At 52.3% G+C, this 18,523-nt stretch overlaps 3 protein-coding genes across 3 annotated transcripts; 1 reads left to right on the top strand and 2 right to left on the bottom strand.

Annotated features, from left to right (window-relative positions):
- Positions 1-815: 815 nt before the first annotated feature.
- TGME49_221455 (hypothetical protein) lies at positions 816-1,637 on the bottom strand (the record flags this gene model as incomplete). The annotated part of the gene is made up of 1 exon (XM_018779920.1): positions 816-1,637. The coding sequence occupies one exon, from the start codon at positions 1,635-1,637 to the stop codon at positions 816-818; it is 822 nt and encodes a 273-aa protein (XP_018638268.1).
- Positions 1,638-2,554: 917 nt separating this feature from the next.
- TGME49_221450 (SPRY domain-containing protein) lies at positions 2,555-8,888 on the bottom strand. The gene is made up of 8 exons (XM_018779919.1): positions 7,656-8,888; positions 6,986-7,074; positions 6,360-6,502; positions 5,887-6,050; positions 5,159-5,257; positions 4,550-4,634; positions 4,109-4,200; positions 2,555-3,679 (listed from the first exon to the last, which is right to left on the bottom strand). Exons 1-8 carry the CDS (start codon positions 8,467-8,469, stop codon positions 3,600-3,602), a joined length of 1,566 nt encoding a protein of 521 aa, XP_018638267.1. The 5' UTR covers positions 8,470-8,888; the 3' UTR covers positions 2,555-3,599.
- A 228-nt stretch (positions 8,889-9,116) lies between these two features.
- Positions 9,117-18,418, top strand: TGME49_221440 (RPGR, putative). The gene is made up of 4 exons (XM_018779918.1): positions 9,117-10,642; positions 11,545-11,930; positions 12,169-12,283; positions 13,098-18,418. The coding sequence occupies exons 1-4, from the start codon at positions 9,776-9,778 to the stop codon at positions 17,715-17,717; spliced, it is 5,988 nt and encodes a 1,995-aa protein (XP_018638266.1). The 5' UTR covers positions 9,117-9,775; the 3' UTR covers positions 17,718-18,418.
- Positions 18,419-18,523: the final 105 nt, after the last annotated feature.

The following is an 18,523-nucleotide window of genomic DNA, read 5'->3' as shown; positions in this document are numbered from 1 at the left end:
TTCCACACAGTGTCTGTCGCCTCTCGGCAAACAGGAAACTCTCTGGAAAAGACTACCAAGGACAGGAGAGCACCAGAGAAGAAGGGAGGGAGAAGCAGCGAGAACAAGAAAGACTGCTCAAATAGGAGAGAGGAAGTCACTCGCTGGGTCGAGCTTCCCTCCGTTTCGCTGATGAAGGTTCGCTTGTTTCTCTTCGCGAGCGCGCGCGAGGCGGTGGGGGCCTCCTCGGTGTTTCTCGATCTTCCTTCTCCCAGGAACGGACATCTCACACCCGATGGAGAGGCGGCGCGCCGACAGGATCAAGCCGGACGTCACAGCGGCGCGGACGCTGGAGCCTGCAGGGATGGAGGCGACACAGGGGACTGTCGGTCAGAAGAGGAAGGCGGCTGTTTCCTGGACGCCAGTTCGTCGCCGCTTCGCTCGCCCAATCTCCCTCCGTCTTCTTCTTTTCCAGTGTCTTTCCTGCTGTCGGTGATTGCTGAGCAACTGCCTGCTCTCTTGCCGTTGTTGCCGGTCTGTGCGCTCGCGGTCGATCGCGTCCTCGCTGGGCAGGAAGAACGCGTTTCGATTGCTGAAGACTCGGAACTCGCTCTTCTCCCTCCCGTCAGCGGCGGGTGAGAAAAACCTGAGAGAAGCAACGCGCCGTCCTCTCGCGCTCTCTCTTGCGCGAGCCTCCTACGGAGCAAAGGCGGTGCCGCCAGGCTTCAGAGGCGCATGAAAGTCGAATGTTCAGACTCCGCGAAAAAAGGAAGCAGCGAAAGCGCTTTGAAGCGTCTCCAGGTGCAGCGGAAACGCAGGCGCCTCCGAAAAGTGACTCAAGGCTCAGAGGAGGCCTGCAGAAAGGGAGCCAAGCCGGAGAGACCAGCCAGGCTTCTTCTGGACATCGAAAGAACGAGAAGAGATGGCCGAAGTGACATAGTGGATCGTCTTTGCTGCCATAGTTTCGCGCGGCGGGCCGCACAGCGAGACATCCCCACAGGCTGCTTGACTCGTCCTCCTCGGTTCTTCAGTTGACGTTCGCGAGTCCTGGAGGAGGTGGACGGTTCGCCGACGTCTCGACGGTGTTGCCCTCCCTCCCCTCCCTCCCCTCCCTCCCCCCGCTCGAGGCCTGTTCTTTGGAGAGTGGATGGACGCTTGCGTTCGAGACGAAAAAGGCTCGTCTGAGCCTCCTTCCAGACTCGCGGCGCTGCTTTGCCCTCAGCGTCGCGAAACGTGCACTTCACCTGTACTCTCCAGTCTCGACCAAAGGTCAGCATCGAGTTTTCGCGAGCGACAAGCGTCTCCACGGAAACGTTGTTGAGGTCGAACACAGTTCGAGACTTCTCGCAGGCCTTCGGAATGTCGGAAGGGGAGAAGAGAGATACTTCGAGGGCAGGCGCCGAAGAAGACAAGGAGCAGTGGAAAAGAGAGAAATCGACTCTCCAGGCAGAAGAGACTTCAGACCGATCGCGTTCTCTGCATGCGCGAGGCTCAGACGGATGCCCTGCGCTTGGATGTCCCGGCGCGCGATGCCAGTTGCTCGCCTCCTTCCGTCTGCGACGCTCTCCCTGTGCTGTCCTCTCCCGGCGCCTTGGCTCCATTTCTTTCCAGGCGGCTCGAACTCGACAGAGAGACTCGAGTCGTGTGAGGAAGTCCATGCTTGACTGGACGAACCTCAGGAGAGGAGTCGACCGCCTCGGAGAGCCTCGGTGGAAACATCCACGCGCCTGTCGCTGGCACTACATCCAAATGCAGAGCAGCTTCCTGTAGATCTTCGCGCATGAGTTGCTTTCGGTGCACCATCGAGGTTTGTGCATTGCTTCGTCTCGCATGCGACTAACTCGGAGGTTTTGCCTCTCGTCTCCCTCGCGCCTTGTTCACTTCTCGTCACCGCTTGAGAAAAACCGTCTCGGCAGACACTCTCTACCGATGGGTCGTTGCTGAGAGTTCGTTCCTTTTCTCCTTGCAGTTCGAAAGGATTCGTCGACAGAAGCTCGAGCTCCAAGTCCTGAGCAACAGCTGCGCTCGACAGCGCCGTTCCGCGCATAAACTCTTGCAGCTGCCAGTTACCTCACGTGACTCCGTTTGGGCTCTCTCCACTCGAATTCGCAGAAACATGTCCGAGAAATAAAACTGTCGTCTGTAATGGAAGTCGCTGTGAAAAGGCAGGAGTGGAGAGGGATGTTAACGCTTGAGCAGGCCTTTTTCGTGGACCTCTCGCGACGAAAACTGGATAAAGTGTATCCGTACGCTTGATGGGTACCAGACGACGCCACAAAGAAAAGACAACTACAAAGAAACGCTGAAGAGTTCCTTCATGCACGACACACAAGTTCACATAAAAGTGCATATATCTATGTATATATGTATATATGTATGTATATGTATATATATATATATATACATATGTTTATATGTGCACACACCTTTATTTGTTTATGCGTGCATGCATGCATTTGTCTATCTCTCTCACTACACACATGTAGCCAGGTGCATGCGTGTCTGTTTCATATATATATATATATATTTATATATTTATATGTACTTCTATTCTGTATATAACTGTAGCTATATCGATTTATACATGTATGGAGTAGATGTGCAAGCGGCGAATTTGGGGAGCTCATGAGTCGAGGGGGAAAGGAATCGAGGCGACCAGAGAAATCGTGGCGATGCCCGGGTGTGGAGTTGGGCGTTTTTTTGTCGAGGCGAGACGCGCCGATTCTTCAGACGCATCGCAGCGCAGCATGCGAGCAGCACTGTGACCTTCGCGCTCGAAAAAAGAAGTTGCAGAGGACTGACGGCTCTACGGAGTTTTCGACGCAGGTGTACGGATTTTTACAGTCTGTCATTCAAGGTGGTTGGCGCGCCTCTCGCCTCAAAAAAAAGGCCGAGGCGACGTCACGGCCTCGCAGGTGAAAGGACAAGAGAAACGGACGAGAACAAGCGGACGGAGAGAGGGGAACAATCACGGAGGACGAAAGAAGCAGAAGAAGAGGGAAGAAGAAGAAAGCGAAGCAAGGAGACAGAAGGAGAAGCGCGGAAGGCGCGCAACGGACGCACAATGACGGCGAGCAAGGCAAAGCACAAAGGACGAAAAGGAGAGGAGACGATGGCACTTGAGGCCGTCAAAAGTCTCAGAACATAACTGCCAAGGGGATTCTCTCTCAAATGACATTGGACGGAGAACAGGAAAAATGAAACAAAGTCCTCCGCAACTTGCGTCGCCACTCCTCTTCTCTCCACCTGCCTTTGTTTCTCTCTCTCCTCCTCTTCGCATTGTACCTTCCCGCCCTCTCGCTGTCTCCGTCTCAGGTGGAAAAATGCCTTTTCGTTCTGGAACAAATCTGGCGTCTCTGAAACACAGACTTTTTTCCTCCTGATTGAGGTTTATTCGGCCTCTGCTCCATCTCCGCGTCCTCCGTCTTTTTCCAGAGACAGACCGAAGAAAAAGTGACAATCAACACTGTGCAAAGACGATCTTCCCTTCTGCCGACAAAGCAGTCTCTCAGTCTTCGCCATCCTCCGACGCAACGCCCGCCACCACCAGGGAGGCGACGCATGCAACGCACACATGCAAACTGCATGCGCTGAACGCGTAAGCCGCGTTTGACTCTTTTTCAGGGGATGTGAGGTCGGCGCATTTCGCTGCATGGCTGGAATCCCTCAGATGGCGGAGGTGGAAAGGAGAAGTTTGGGCCTGAACAAATCGGAGAGAGCGAAGGAGCAGTCTTTCCAAGGCGAGAGTGAGAGTGAGGCCAAAGAAACAGAGAAAGTACAGAGACGAATGCGACAAGGAAGTATATCCGTGCAAACAGGTACTGAAATGGAGAAACACAGAGAGAGAAGGAAGAAGTATATAAATACATATAAATATAGATAAATATACATATATATATATATATATATGTAAAAATGTGTAAACATATATGAGAGGCGAATGAAGAGAGAGACCACGACAAAGAAAGGTTGAGGGGCAGAGAGACAGAGAAAACAGCAAGAGATGAAAAGGCGCGCAGAAGACCGCGAAAGAAGTTGAAGCACACAAACACCCCTATTATACCGGAAGAACATACAGAAAGAGAAGAAAGGAAATATAACGTGAGGAAGGACAGTTCACTGCTACTACCTGGATTAAGACGAAGCTTCGCCCCCATGTAGAGCGAAACAGCTGGATGATAAACGCCGTTGCCAATCATGCCTTCGAAGACGCGTCCCAACCTGAAGTGAGAAAAAGACGAATTGCGTCTCGTATATTTCCTTTCTCTCCTCGCTATCTGGCAGACAACGACGCTCCACCTTCTCATAGCGAATGTTCGCAGATGTGCAGACAGAAACAAGCAGACAAATGACCATCCACATAAAAGTCACGCAAACAGACGCGGAAGTCTACAATCCTTTTTATGCATCCAAATATGCACTCGTTTACGCATCTCGTGATGAATGCACAACCCCATAAGCGAGCATGCATTTATATATATATATATACATATAAATATAAATATGTATAAATATATATAAATATGTATAAATATATATATATAGTTAAAATGCGAGTGTCTTTGCTTACCTTTCTCCGTTGACAGAAAATTCAATCCACGCGCCCTCATTGACGACGCACGGAGGCTGAGCGTCTGGACTGCAGAGGATCCCCGCTGATGAGCAGAGGTGCAAACGTCGGAACGCAACTGATAAATTTTTCCAGTCCTCTCTCTACACATGCATGCAGGGCTATACAGATAAAATACACATATATGCATGCATAAACACTAAACGATACATTTGAATGCGTGACCTGGACGAGTATCTCCACAGTCGACATGCATCTGAACTCGCTTGGACATCTCATTGAGAAGGAACAGCAGTGCGTTTTTTGAGGCTGCTCAAATATGCGCATACAGTTTGTCGACATTTCTACACTCACGTGACTCTCTCGGCGTTCATATCAATTTATAACTATATAATATATAACAATATAAAAATAGAACTCTAGATATATTTATATATCCATATCTCTCTGCACCAATCTCTCTCCACCTATACGGGGGGGAGGGGGGCATGTCGCGTCCTTTGACGAAGTTTCGTCTCTCTCGTTTGTCCTGCTTTTCCTCGTCTGATCGTTCGCAGTGGTGAGTCCTGGAAAGGAGGAAAAATTCTTGGTTTTTTCTGCGGTCCTCACCCTGGAGAAATTCGTGGAGTTTCGGATCCTTGCGAGGATCGGGCAGCCACCAGCGCGGCTCGTGGAGCGTCAAGAAGCAGCCGATGATGTCGCCTTCCTCTGAACAGAGTGCAAAGGCAAGACAAACATCAGAGCTGAGTGAACACCGCGTCAAGAACAAGTCAGGCGAAAAGACGCACTGCGGCTTCGAAACATGCACCCCCACCAAAACGGAGACAGAACGCCTCCCCAGTTGCTCAGTTCCTTTATGGATCGACCGAATGCATGCAGAAACATCTGTGTTCTTTCCTCTTCCGCGACGGCTTCTCTGAACAGGCAGAATTGATCCTCAGTGACGCAGTCTCTCGACCAACTGCTTTCTTCGGAAGCAGGGACCGTCTGTCTCTTCTTTTTTGTTCGCTTCTTTCTGTCGTTGCAGTCCTCCTGTCTCGTCCTTTCTCCGTCTCTTCGTCTCCTTTTTCTTCTGCTGCGTTTCTCCGTCGTGCAATCCTCTCTCTTCTTTTCTCCCCTCGCTACCTTCTCCTGCACTCGACTCCCCTGCAGATTCCGCCACTGGGCGCAGAGTCACAGCGTCTTTTTCCAAAGTGCTCGCAGAAAAAAAAACTTCGGCCTCCTGCTTCCTATGCGCGCTCCTTACACAGGACGCCCCTCTGTGCTTTCACTGTACCGGCGAACGGCGCGAGAGCTGCACTCTGCAGTCTCGAGGCCTTTTCCTCAGCTACACTTACTGAGCAGAGGCAGGTCGCGGCAGGAGGCTTCGCCGGCGAGGCGTCTCTTCAGACCGCCTGTCGCGAGCATCGGCGTTTCGTTGCATGCGCCGCAGAGCGCAAACGAGTGCAAATTGCCTCCAATCGGAACGTCGTACGTCTGGTAGCGACATGCCCAGCCAACTCTGCGCAAAAAGGCCGAGGGAAAGCCTGCCGCCAGTGCGAGTGTACGAACGCCGCTCTTGCCCGTTCAGTTGACGCTTGCCAAGAAAATGTAGAGACACAGTCCAGCCGGTGAGAGTCAGGTCGCGCCGCTGGCCGTGGTGCATGCATGTGTACGCTGGGGTGGATGCACACCGGAGGGCATGCGGCGGTCTTTTGTCGCGGGGAGAGGAAGGAACTCGGAGAAGACAGCGACTCGCAGCTACAGAGAGAGAGAAGGTACGGCGTCTTGAAAAGGAGGACTTCCGAGAGCAAGAGAGAAAACCGCTTACCTCCAGTGCGCCTTCAGAGGAGGAAGGCTCTCCTGGGAGTAACCAATGAAACGCAGATTCTGTGTCTCACATGGCAGAACCTCGACCTCGAAGTACCATTTGTCTTTCTCTGAGCAGTGCGTCGCGAAGGCGCTGCTCCATCCCTGCAAACGAAAACGAGGCACCAATACTGTCTCTCTCCCAAGACGGAGTCCATAACTGGAGCACGCACACCGACATATACACGTACATCTACCAATCTATCTATCAATATATATATATATATATATATATGTACATATATATAAATATATATGTAGTTAAGTAACAACGCTAAAAAGGGATACCTATATCTGTATCTCAGTACACATACGCATGCAAATATCGAGGAAAGCATGCACGGCACCACATCGATGCCGACTCAGACAGACACACATACATATACATATATATACATATATATATATATATATATATTAATATTAATATGCATATATATATATATATATATTTATGTTTACGTGTAACAGATGTATTTAGCCATGCGGGTACATGGAGAGACAGATGAAGAGAGAGAGTCACATGCTTGTGGAGAGAGAAGCTGTGCAGGCGGTTTTTTTCGCATGCACTGGGAAGGGTGTGCGGACTTTGTGGCCAGTGACGACGAGGCGATCTGTGGAGAGAGTCAGAAAGGCATCGCGGTAGCGCCAGGAGAAGCAGACGAATGGGCGGTCGTCTGAGAGAAGGAAGACAGCAGCGGAAACAGAAAGAAAAACGTCCCGAAGAACGCAGAAGAAACACAACAAACGGAACTCGCACACCAGAAGTCTACTTCTTGCGAAGGCAGAAAAAAACAAGCGTTCAGATTCAAGGAGACGCCGTGTCAAAGATACATTCAAGCAAACAATGCATGCGTTTACAAAGACCTACATATTTCACAACACACAAGTATACACAGACAGATGAAGAGATGCATATAAATACATATACATACATATACATATACAGGGATAGATGCATTCATACGCATGCATGACTACATGCACACATACATACATATTTATACATATACATATGCATGTAAATAGACACTTCTATGTTGTTGCAGAACCAGATCTGTGGGAAAGACGAGGGAAAACCACTGGCTGCCTGGATGAATAATTGCACTTACATACACGTATCTACATTTCTATATCCATATATCCATATATATATATATATATATATCCGTATGTGTGTTATATGTGTATTTCTTTATATTGATTTACGATCGCCTATGTCTGGAGTCGAGGAGAAAGGAGAACGTATGCGTCTTGCCTCGGAGTTGTGGAGTTTTGTTTTGTCTTCCACGTTTGTTTCCTGCATCTTCGCTTTTCTCTCTTTCGCAGACGCCTCGAGCGATGATGCCGTAGGTTCCATGTCTTGCATGTTGGTCGTGAGGATGTTGCTGAAGAGAGAAGAACGGGAGAGTCTGTCTGTGGGGAGACGGACCGAGAGCAGGCAGCGGAGCAGCAACGGAAGATCCTTCTCTCTCTTTTTCTCGGTCTTCTTCGCTGCGAGGCCGCTTGAGGGCAGCGTGTCTGGGCAGTGAAGAGGCGGTTGCGAGAGCAGAGTTCTTTCGGCCTCTCTGTCGCGGCGACGGCGGTCGCGGCTTGCTTCCCTCATCCCGGAGAGCAGAGACGGAAGAGACAGGCGAGAGCGATGAGGGCGAACGGCGATTTGCGGGGAGAGAGGAAGCTTCTTTGCTTTCGGCCTTCGCTCGTCGCTGTGTCTCTCGGCCGCCAGAAGAGCCAGAGGCAGATCCTTGTGGGGGCGCTGCCAGTGCGGCAGAAGCAAAGGAGACAGAGGCAGAGGGAGGAGAGCGGAGAGACGAAGTCCGAACAGAAAGAGAAGGGCATGAAGGAGAAGAAGACCGAGGATACGCGGAGGAAGAAGCAAAGGACGAAGGAGACGGAGAATAAGACGTACAAGCAGCAGAAGAAGACGGAGAAGCAGCAGGAGGGTAAAAGCAAGGAGAGAGAGAGGAAGAGTACGCGCTCGGCGCGCAAGGCGGATAAGAAGCAGACGAATAAAGAGAAGAGGAAGAAGGATTCGAGAAGATAGGGTGGGGAGGAACAGTGTTTGGCTGCATTGCGGAGGAAAGAAGAAGTGAATATAAAGGACGTGGAGAGGAGAAGAGTGGAGACTTTCGCCGAAGACGCGATGTGAGGCGAGAGAGAAAGAAACACAAAAGTTCTGAAAGCGAGAACGGACGACGGTATTAGGCGGAGACCACAGGCGAAGATCGACCGGAATTCAAGAGGACGGAAAGAAACAGACGACATACAAGGAGACAGAGAGAAGAGTGAAGGCGAGAGGAAGTGTAAGAGAGATGGAGAGGCTAGAGAGAAGAACAAATTAGATGAGTAGGCTGGTAAGGAGGCAGAGGATCACATCTAAAGAAAAGAGAAAGGAGACGAACATGAAGGCGACGGATGAAAAAGCGTCCTGCCTGTCGCCTCTCGCCTGTCGCCTCTTGCTTTCTTTCTGCATGTTCTCGATTCGCTTGAGGGAGTGTCAAGACAGTGCCAGTTTCCCGGAAAAAAAAGAAAACGAAACGTTTTTCCACTTGCGCCAAGATTCAGCTGGCCGGCGGCGCATGCGCGAGAAGGGAAAAGGCGGCCCCCAGCTTGCTCTGGCAGTGTCTCGACAAGGGAACCTGTCACCGTCGGCGAAGCAGCAACGACCGAGGAGGATGTGTAGAATTTCCTTTTTCTTTCTTGAAACAAGACAAGCCGCGCTGCGTCTGTCTCTCGCGGAGAAGGCGTCCTCTCGCTGAGACTCGCGGCGAGTTTCAGGCAGGAAGTCGACATACATGTCTCAGCAGACCTTGAGGAGCATTCTCGTGAGTATTATATACACGCGTTAAATTCAGCTTGCTCGGATTTTCAAGAGCTGCAAGCCAACGCATGCAAATTCTTTTTTCTTCCAGCAGTGTGCTGTTGATTCTTGTCAGTCCACGTCGGCTGCACTCTGGGCAGAAACTGTGAAGGGCGAAGACCGGAAACGCAGGACAGCTCCCCTTCTTGTCGCAGCTCTCGGTCACCTGGGCGAACGCGCAGAATGTCCTCCCCAGAAAACGGAGGTTAGGAAAGCCTCTGAAGAAACTGCTTTGCTTCCTTTCCAAGGGACGTCCTTAACGGTTTCTTCCCTTCGCAGAGTCTGTGCAGGACGAGGCCTTTTCTCTCTGTTTGTGAGTTCCGTCTTGGTCTCAGCTCCGCAGCTCCTTTGTCTTGGAGGCGCTCTCTCTCGTTTCGTCTCTCTCGCGTCTTCACTCTAAAACTTTGTCTTTACGTAAGATTTTAAAACGACTTTCTTTCGTAATACTTAATAGTGAAAAGACTTCTATTACAGATGCTAAAGTCTTAGTCGTTTGCTCTCTTCTTTGGCGAAAGAAAATGGAGGAGTTTGGAGAGGCGGCAGGACGCGCCACACGCCTCAAGTTCGCCTCGCGACTTCCGCAGCTTTCTTCGAAGGAGGCTTTTCCTGACTTTCTCCGGTCCGTTGAGGAGGCCTGCTCACCCGTTTCCCCCTCGTATCCAGCGCCTCTTTCTTTTCTCGCTTCCTCTTCTCCATCCTGTTGCCCTCTCCTCGCGTCCGACGCGTCAGAGACCGTCCTTCGACCTGTCTCCTCCACGCGTCTCCCCACCTCTCTCTCCACCCCCCTACATGACTCGGACTCCTCCTGTCTTTCTTCTTCTCGTCTCTCTTCTGCTTCTCGTCTCTCGTCTTCGCATCTCGCTGCTTCTTCTGCTTCTCGTCTCTCGTCTTCGCATCTCGCTGCTTCTTCTTCTTCTCGTCTCTCTTCTTCGCATCTCGCTGCTTCTTCTGCGGCCCGGCCTCTTTTGTCCCCGCAAAATTCGGCAGAACTTTCGGTGGAGAATCAACTGGCGCCGTGCTCGCGGTCTTCTCGCGCTCTCCTCTCTCAGGCCTCTCGTCGCCAATCCAGTCGCACGCATCTCGGCTTCTCAGCTGCTCCTTGTTCCTCTTCCGCTGCCCTTCCTCGCGTTTGTGCCTCTTCGTCTTCCTGCTCCTCTTCCTCTTCTTCTCGCTGTTCTTCGACTTCTTTCGCTGCGCGAGACATGGTCTGTCGCTGTCCGACGACGCAGCAGGGACTGAGAAAACATGCGAAACGTCTCCATTCTTTGTACGAGCGTCGGAAGCAGAAGTTGAGGAGTCTCGAGATCAAAACTTTACATCTTCTCGCTCGCGCAGACCGTCGCCGCGCCTGGATGACCGCTGTCCAAACTCTCCAGCAAATCCGAGTAAAAACAATTAATATGATGAAACAAATGCCTGCACCTCTGGCCATGTGCGCAGATCTAAAACACTGACTTCCGTTTATCTACGCAGATCTTAACCACAGATCTATACATGTATGCACAGGTATGTGCAGACATATATATATATATATATACATATATACATATATATATATACATATATATATGCGTACGAATATAGATATTAAATATATATATATATATAGGCATGTGTCTAATCAGTCGATACAGATCTGCGCAATTGAGTCAATGAGAAGCCTCGCATGTCCTGCCGGAGACTTACCTCTGATTTCAGGGAAATGCAGTTGTAAAAGATACATATAAAAATATATATATATATATGTATATTTGTATAGATGTGTGTGTATGTTTATAAATGGGCATATGTGTACATACGTTTGTCTGTCTACATAAACGCATGTCTGCATGAATCAAAAATACTCGAGACCGTGGAGCTGTGAAGTTTTGTGTGTATTTGGACGGAAGAGGGAACTTCATCGGCTTTTCGAGTGTCAGTTTTCTCTTCCTTGAAAGAGGAGATGCATGTGGATATCCCACTGTTTTTACCGCATGCGTGTGTTGTTTTTCAAGCGCTTCTTTTCGTTCTGTGAAAAATGTCACTCTCCCCTCTGTCTTGTCTTGCTTCAACAGTCTCTCTTTTTTCAGTCTCTCGCTCTCGCTCTTTCTCTTCTCTCTTTCTCTCCCAGTCTCTTGCGTTCCCCTGCGCTCGATGCGTCTGCGTCTTTTGTTTTCTGTTCCTTCAGCTGCATGCGCGTCTTTCGCAGTTTCTCTCGCATGCATGCAGGAGCATCTGAGTTTCTTCCGACTTTCTTCCGACCGCGCGAAGGAACACAGCCGTTGCGTTTTTTCTGTTTTCTCCTCAGAGTCTGCGGGTCGCGAGATCGGACGCTGTGCGCGCTGCACTCGAGGAGAAGACGCGTCGCGAGGCAGAGTTGCTGTCTTGTGAAAGAAGATTGGAGGACAAGAGAACGGTTGTTTCTCAGGTTCAGAAGCAGAAGGCCTCTCTTCTGCAAGAAAGGAGGCGCTTACGGTGCAAACTGAGGACGGCCAGCGCCGCACAGGTTCTCCAGCTCGCGCAGGACGACCTGAGTGAAGAAGAAAGGAGAATCGAGGCCGAAGAATCGACTCTGGAGGGACTCCGAAGGCGGCTGTATGGAGCTCAGCAGGACCTCCGTCTGCATGCGGAGATGAAGCATCATGCTGAGATTGAAGACAGAGAGAAACATGCGAGAGACACGGAAACGGAACGGTACGTCGGGGATCGGCTTTCCTCCTTCCTTTTCTTCTCTTCTACCTACCTCTTTCACTTTGTTCTTCTCGACCTGCTTCTCTCCTCCGCTCTTCTGCTCCTCCCTCTTCTTCCTGTGCTTCTCTTCTCTCTTCTCTTCTACTCGTCGTTCTTCTTCTCGGTGCCGTTATTTTCTGCGCTTTCCGCTTCTCCTTTGTTTTTGTCTCCACCTGCCTGTCTCTTCGCTCTCCGGCGACAGGTCGGGGCCAGGCGCCGCGGCTAGCGCAAATCCAACCTCTCCACTGCGACAGGAAATGTCGGAGAAACGCAGAGAGCTGCGGGCCTGCGAAGCGGAGATTCTCAGGAAAAAAGAGGTACGTCTTCCTCAAAAGCAGCATGCCTTTTTTGTTCGGTCGGTCAGCTAGTCTCTTCCGTCTTGCTACCGGGCAGGCTCTCTTGTCACAGAAAAGCAGCACTGTTACAGGGACTCGGTCTTTCAAGCAAACATGAATTTGTCGGCAGGATCTTACATTCGTAGCGCTGCTCTCCATGGGGGTGCCTCTCAACGCGAGGCTCCTCTGAGACGCTCGGCGAGGTGTACGTACACCTGGATCGCCTCCCGTCGTTTACGAAGAGTTGCTGAATAAAGCAGAGGGGCGTTTCGCAAGGGTGTTCGCGTCTCGCACATAGAAGTATCCCAGTGTTGTTCGGAAACTCGGTTTAGATGGAGTCAATCTAGAGTCCCTTCAAGGCGTTCTTAATGAAAGATACTCTCTCGAAGATGACGGCGATTCTCCTCGCGAGTGAGAAAGGGAGTCTGCGCAAATGTGGATCTGTGCCTTTCCTCGAGGTAGTTCTTCGTGGTGGTTTGGCAACAACTCGTTTCTTTCGCAGCAGCCAGCAAACTGCGCAGTGTCACCTTCTCGCGCTTGCTTCAGAAAAAGCCAAGAACGTCTTAACCTCGTTCCCCGCTTCGTATTCATGCCTCTGGTCCCTCTTCCAGCGGTCTCCCTCGCTGTTTGCATGCAAAGACGCATACACCGCAGGTGTCCATGTCTCCACATGTATATGCATGTCGGCATACGTAGAGAGAAAAGGTCGGTGTGTATCGCCTGCCTGCATCGTGCAGTTCTCTGCGTTTGTGGTTTGTTTCGGTCTCCGGCTGCTTTTTTTGGATTTCCTTTTCAGCGGCTGTCGCGACTCTCTATGGAGATCGAAGAAATCCTCGAAAGGTCGTCGCTGCGCGCTCGGCCGTCTCCGAGTTCCGCTTCCTCCCTTTCGGTTCTTTCCTCCTCGTCGTCCTTCCTCGCCGACGATTCGAAAACGCTCTTCTCCTCTGCTCCCTCTTCTCCCCTCGCAGACACCGCAGAGAAAAAGCGCGTCCTGCGCGACGCGCTGGACAGACGCTGTGTGCCGGGCGAGAAGACTCGAGACAAACTTTCAAGCAGCCGGAGTCAGAGCAGAGGCGAACACAGACGGAGCAGCAGACGAACAGAGGCTCAGAAGACTCCGAGTTCCTTCCTGGGCCGGCGGCTCGCAGAAGAAGACGAGTTGTTTGCCTTGGAAGCAGAAGTGACTGCGTGCAACCAGGACCTCCCCGTCCTTGAGGAACTTCTTCAGGAGCGCCTTGCGCAAGCGACGCTGCTGGCAGGCGGAGAAGAACGGCTGCGTCCGTACGCATCTGTCACTGCGCGAAATGTCTCCAGAGCGCGTTCGGCCGCCTCTTTCGCGGAGGCTGTGGACGAGCAGGAAACAGAGGCGCAAGTGACGAACAGAAACACATCGGAAAGCAGAAGAGAAACACAAGAAAGAAAAAGAGAAGCAGAGGAAGGAAGAAGAAAAGTAGAAGAGAAAGGGGATGAAGATGGTGACATCTCCGCGTTGTTTGAGCCGCGGAAAGGCGATCTGGCGTATGTACAGCTCAACGCGGCTATTCCCGGGTGTACGTACACCCCAGGAGTGTCGCCTGAGGCAGAGAAGCAGAGAGAGAGGAGAGCTGGGCGCTCCGCATGGTTTCTCGTTTCCACTTCGCTTCCCTCTTCTCCGACTGCTGCTGACTCTGAAGAGCTCAGGGGAAGGAAAGATACTTTCCGGAAAGAAGACTGCGCAACGCATGAGGCGCTGTCGGCTGTACGCATGCCCCAAGGAGGGAACCTGGAGTTGGCGACTTGTCCGTTGTCGCCACTTGAAACGGCGCAGAAAGCCTCGCATCCACGCGGGTCTGCTCTCCGGTCAATAGTGAGTGCATCTGTGCTGGAGACTTCGACGCCGGCCTCCGAGTCTGCGGCGAGCATTCACTGCAGCTTTCCCTCAAGCAGCGCGGCGTCTTCTCTTGTTCTCCGATCGCGACTCTCCTCTCGCGGATCTGATTCCACGCAGGAGGAACGGTTTTCCTGTGCACTGTCCGAGTCGCAGTTGCCTTCTCGTCCAGATAGCCGCGACGCCTCCTTGGCCGCGGCCTCCTCGCTGTCTCCTCCTGTCGCCTTGCCCTCTTCTTCATCTGTCGCCTGGCAACAGACAGTCGCTCCCGCAGGTCGGGAGGACGAGCGCAGCCTCTCGAACATTTCGTCTCTGTCGATGGAGACGCCGCAAACGAAGGGAGACGCCCGCGCGCGTCTTGACTGCGCCAAGGAAGCAGCCAGCGAACCACAGGCAGGAAGCGCAACGCCGGATCGCAGTCCAGTCTCTCCGACGAAAGTCACCGAGGCCGAGAGGTCGCGTCGAGGGAGAACTAAGGCAGCGTGGGCGACCGTGAACGAGGGGAATGGACTTTGTTTTTGCGCCGATCTCGGAAATGCATCGCTTCTCTGGGAAGACATGAGAGCTCCAGAACAGCGAGGAACGCGAGCAGAGGCAGCCGAAGAGACGCCGTGGAACGCTCTGCTTGCTTGGGCATCTTCTCAGACAGTTCGCGCCTCTCGCGACAGCCTCGGAGAGAAGGGAACGCCGGGAGTGAACCCCACAGCTTGTTTCCAAGATTCGAACTTTCCTCTGCCTCTCGGCCGACCTTCGCCTGGCTCGTCTGCGAGTTCGGTGGTCTCTCACTCTCCAGCAAGTCGGATCTCTCCTTCTGGATGCGCAGCTGCCGTCAGCTGCGCCTCTCTCGGACTGGAGGCGGTGGGGCGTCCTGGCGCAGAAGGCGGGAGGCCGGCGAGAGAGACGCGTGAGACGAGCGAGGAGACAGAGACACATCTCGAGGAAGACCAGCAGAGACAGAGACAGGTCGCAGGCACAGCGTTCGAGATGAGCGACGCAAACTTAGTTAAGAATCTCGCGAAACTTCTCGCGCTCTTGGAAGCTCTCCCCGACGTCGAACCTCGGACGCCCGAGAAGGCGACAGAGCGAGAAGGGGGGAGGTCGCAAGTTCTCAAGAGCGGCCAGACGCAGCGCGGCCTGGCGCTGGAGAGACGGAGAAGAGTCACACTGGCGGTGGAGAGGAAACTGAGAGAGAAAAGTCCTGGAGATCCAGCGGAAAAGAAAGAAACATGTCGTCAGGAGAGCCGGGAGGCGAGTTCGCGGCCGTCCACGGCTCTCCGGCCTCACCTCCCGTTTTGCTATTCTTCCTCTTCTTCCTTTCCTTCTTCCTCGAAGCTGAGATGCGCGGAGCAGGGAGACACAGGAAATCGGAAAGTAGCAGAGGGAATCTATGCTCGGAGAGGAAGCGCTTCTGCCGCCTTCTGTGAAACAAACGAGGCAGGAAGAGAAAACGGAGGTGATGAGAACCAGCGACGCAACGAAAAACGAGGAAGGCGACCTTTGCCCAAAGTAACGCAAAGAGACAAACACGCAGAGCAGAAAACGAGAAACAAAGAAGCGAGATACACAAAGCAAGAACAAGCAGGTAGAGCGAAAGAAGAAGAAGGACCAACAAGCGACGCGCCTGAAGGCAGAGCGAGCGAGGAAGAAGGACCAACAAGCGACGCGCCTGAAGGCAGAGCGAGCGAGGAAGAAGGACCAACAAGCGACGCGGCTGAAGGCAGAGCGAGCGAGGAAGAAGGACCAACAAGGGAAGCGCCTGAAGGCAGAGCGAGCGAGGAAGAAGGACCAACAAGCGACGCGCCTGAAGGCAGAGCGAGCGAGGAAGAAGGACCAACAAGGGAAGCGCCTGAAGGCAGAGCGAGCGAGGAAGAAGGACCAACAAGCGACGCGCCTGAAGGCAGAGCGAGCGAGGAAGAAGGACCAACAAGCGACGCGCCTGAAGGCAGAGCGAGCGAGGAAGAAGGACCAACAAGCGACGCGCCTGAAGGCAGAGCGAGCGAGGAAGAAGGACCAACAAGCGACGCGCCTGAAGGCAGAGCGAGCGAAGAAGAAGGACCGACAAGGGAAGAACAAAGCGTTGGAGACTACCATGAGGAAATGAAGAGGGAAGAGAGAGAGACACAGGAGAGAGAAGATGCCGAAGAGATACGGGAGAGAGGAGAAGCAAGGTGGACAACAGAGAAAGAGGAGACGTCAATGGAGACAGGACCTGAAGAGGAAGAAATCCAAATCTGTGTGGAGAGGAAGCTGGAGGAGGCTCAACCGAGAACGTGGACGCAGGTCCTTCAGAGACGCGGCAGAGAAGGCGCCTGCACGCGAGGAGAGGAGAGAGACGAGAAGAGACAAACTGAGGAGTCCGTAGAAGCGGGAAGGTGCGACGCAGAGGGGGATCTGGAAAAGAGAGAAGGAAGCAGAGAAGCAAATGACAAGACACAAAGAGAAGAGGGGGAGAGACGAGAAGGGCAAAAAGGAGAGCAAATTAAACGCGAACAGAGAGAAGAAGGAAGAGCGTCAGAACAGAGGGAACCGGGAGTAGGTAGTGAGGAAGGCGAGGAAAGAGGAGAAGAGCCAACGGATGGCGGAGAGGAAATACACCCGGAGAGAGAGGACGCGCGAAAGGTGCATGCTGCATCCGATAGAGACGGAGAGGGGGCGCGGGGAAGAGAAGAAAATGGAGAACAGATGTCTGTGGCAGAGGGAGTTGAGGCGCATGCAGAGCGTGCAGTGGCTGAGACAAAGGCCGTGAGAGAATATTTATCTGGAGGTGCCGTCGACGCCTCCACATTCTCTCTAGCCGATCTCGTGGAGCGCGTCAACGTCGCCGCCCCTGTGGCTTTCAATGCGCAAGGAACATCTCTTTTGCCCGTTCAGAAGGGAAACGAGACTTCCACCCTGAGTTCCTCTTCTCCGTCTTGTTCTGTCTCTCCTTCCCCTCATTCTCCTTCTTCCTTTTTTTCGTCTCGGTCTTCGCGGAGTGAGCGCGAGCATGGCTGGTCGCCTTCTCTCTTCGTGGCGAGTTCGCCTCTCTCCTTCCTCCCTTCTTCTCCGTCTTCTCGTTCGTCTTCCCCCTGTCCTCCTCGCTCGCCTGTCGCCGATCTTCTTCGAGCTCAACCTCTGGCGAGCTTCTCTCGCTCTGAGCACTTAGCCGCATCCACTCCACCCCACTCTGTTTTGCCTTCCCTCCATGCGGTTCCTTCTTCGCCTGAGTCCCCTTCTTTTGCTGTCTCTTCTTCTCCCCCCTCTGCTCTCCCTGCCTGGTCTTCTCCCCCTGCTTCTCCCCGTCTCTCGTCTCTCTCCGCTTGTGCTTCTTCTCCCTCTTCTTCGCCTTCTTTCTCCTCGTCTTCTCTTCCGTCTACTCTTCGTTTGTCTCCTCTCAGCGCGGAAGCTTCACCGACAGAGCGAGGCGGCTGTCGCTGCCCTCTTGGAGATGAGTCTGTTCTCTCTTTCCGTGTGCTAGAAGAAGACGACGGCGAAAACGAGGGCCGCAGTCATAGCGGCGGTGCGAGGAAAGGTCGAGAAAGCGAAGAAGAGAAGACGCTGAAAGAATAAACGAAGCGTCACGAGTCTGCGAAAGTCAGAGACGCGGAAGAGTGCGAAGAGGAACAACAAACAAGACACTTGGAAGGGGAGAAAATTACAGAGCGAGAAGAGAGATAGAAAACGAGTCGAGAGGAAAAAGAGAAAGCAAGGTGGGGTGGCAATGTAGCAGCGGTTGATCTATAAAAGGCGAGAGTCTCCTTGTTGTTGCTTCTTTTCTTCTCGTCCGGTGAACGTCCTCTCTGGAGAGTGGCCAGGCCTTCTTTGTATTTTTCTGGATTTTCTCTGCTGCCTCTCGCGCGTCTCTCGTCGATTGGCCCTCAAACGCTTGACCTTCCTCAACTCATGAATGCGGACAAATAAATCTGCATTTGTCAGTGCATACCCACGCAAAAATATATCTGTACATCTTAATATATGTGTGTACCATATATATATATATATATATATATACATCTATGCGCACATACGCATATACACGTTTATGTTGGATATATAATTAATATGGGGACAAGGGAAAAGAGTCTTTTTTCCGGTGAAAATGAACTTCGTCCATCTCCGATTGTCGACTTGGCGCGTCGTGCGAGTGGTGAGCTAAGTGTTTTTGCGTGTACAGACACGCGCGTATTTCAGAGGGAAGAATCTCGGTGTTCTCTTGAATCGCCAGCAGAATGAACATTATTTTCTGGAAGAAAAAATCCGAATTCTCCAACGCTGCGGCGCCAAGTGATCGAACCTCCACAAAGTCTTTTTTCTCCTCAAAGAGGGGGGCGTCCTTGTTCACGCAGTGAGGACGTACACGCATATATATATATATA

This window comes from Toxoplasma gondii, chromosome II, assembly GCF_000006565.2.
Source record: "Toxoplasma gondii ME49 chromosome II, whole genome shotgun sequence".
NCBI classification, from domain to species: domain Eukaryota; phylum Apicomplexa; class Conoidasida; order Eucoccidiorida; family Sarcocystidae; genus Toxoplasma; species Toxoplasma gondii.
This window is presented reverse-complemented; position numbering and strand designations above follow the sequence as displayed.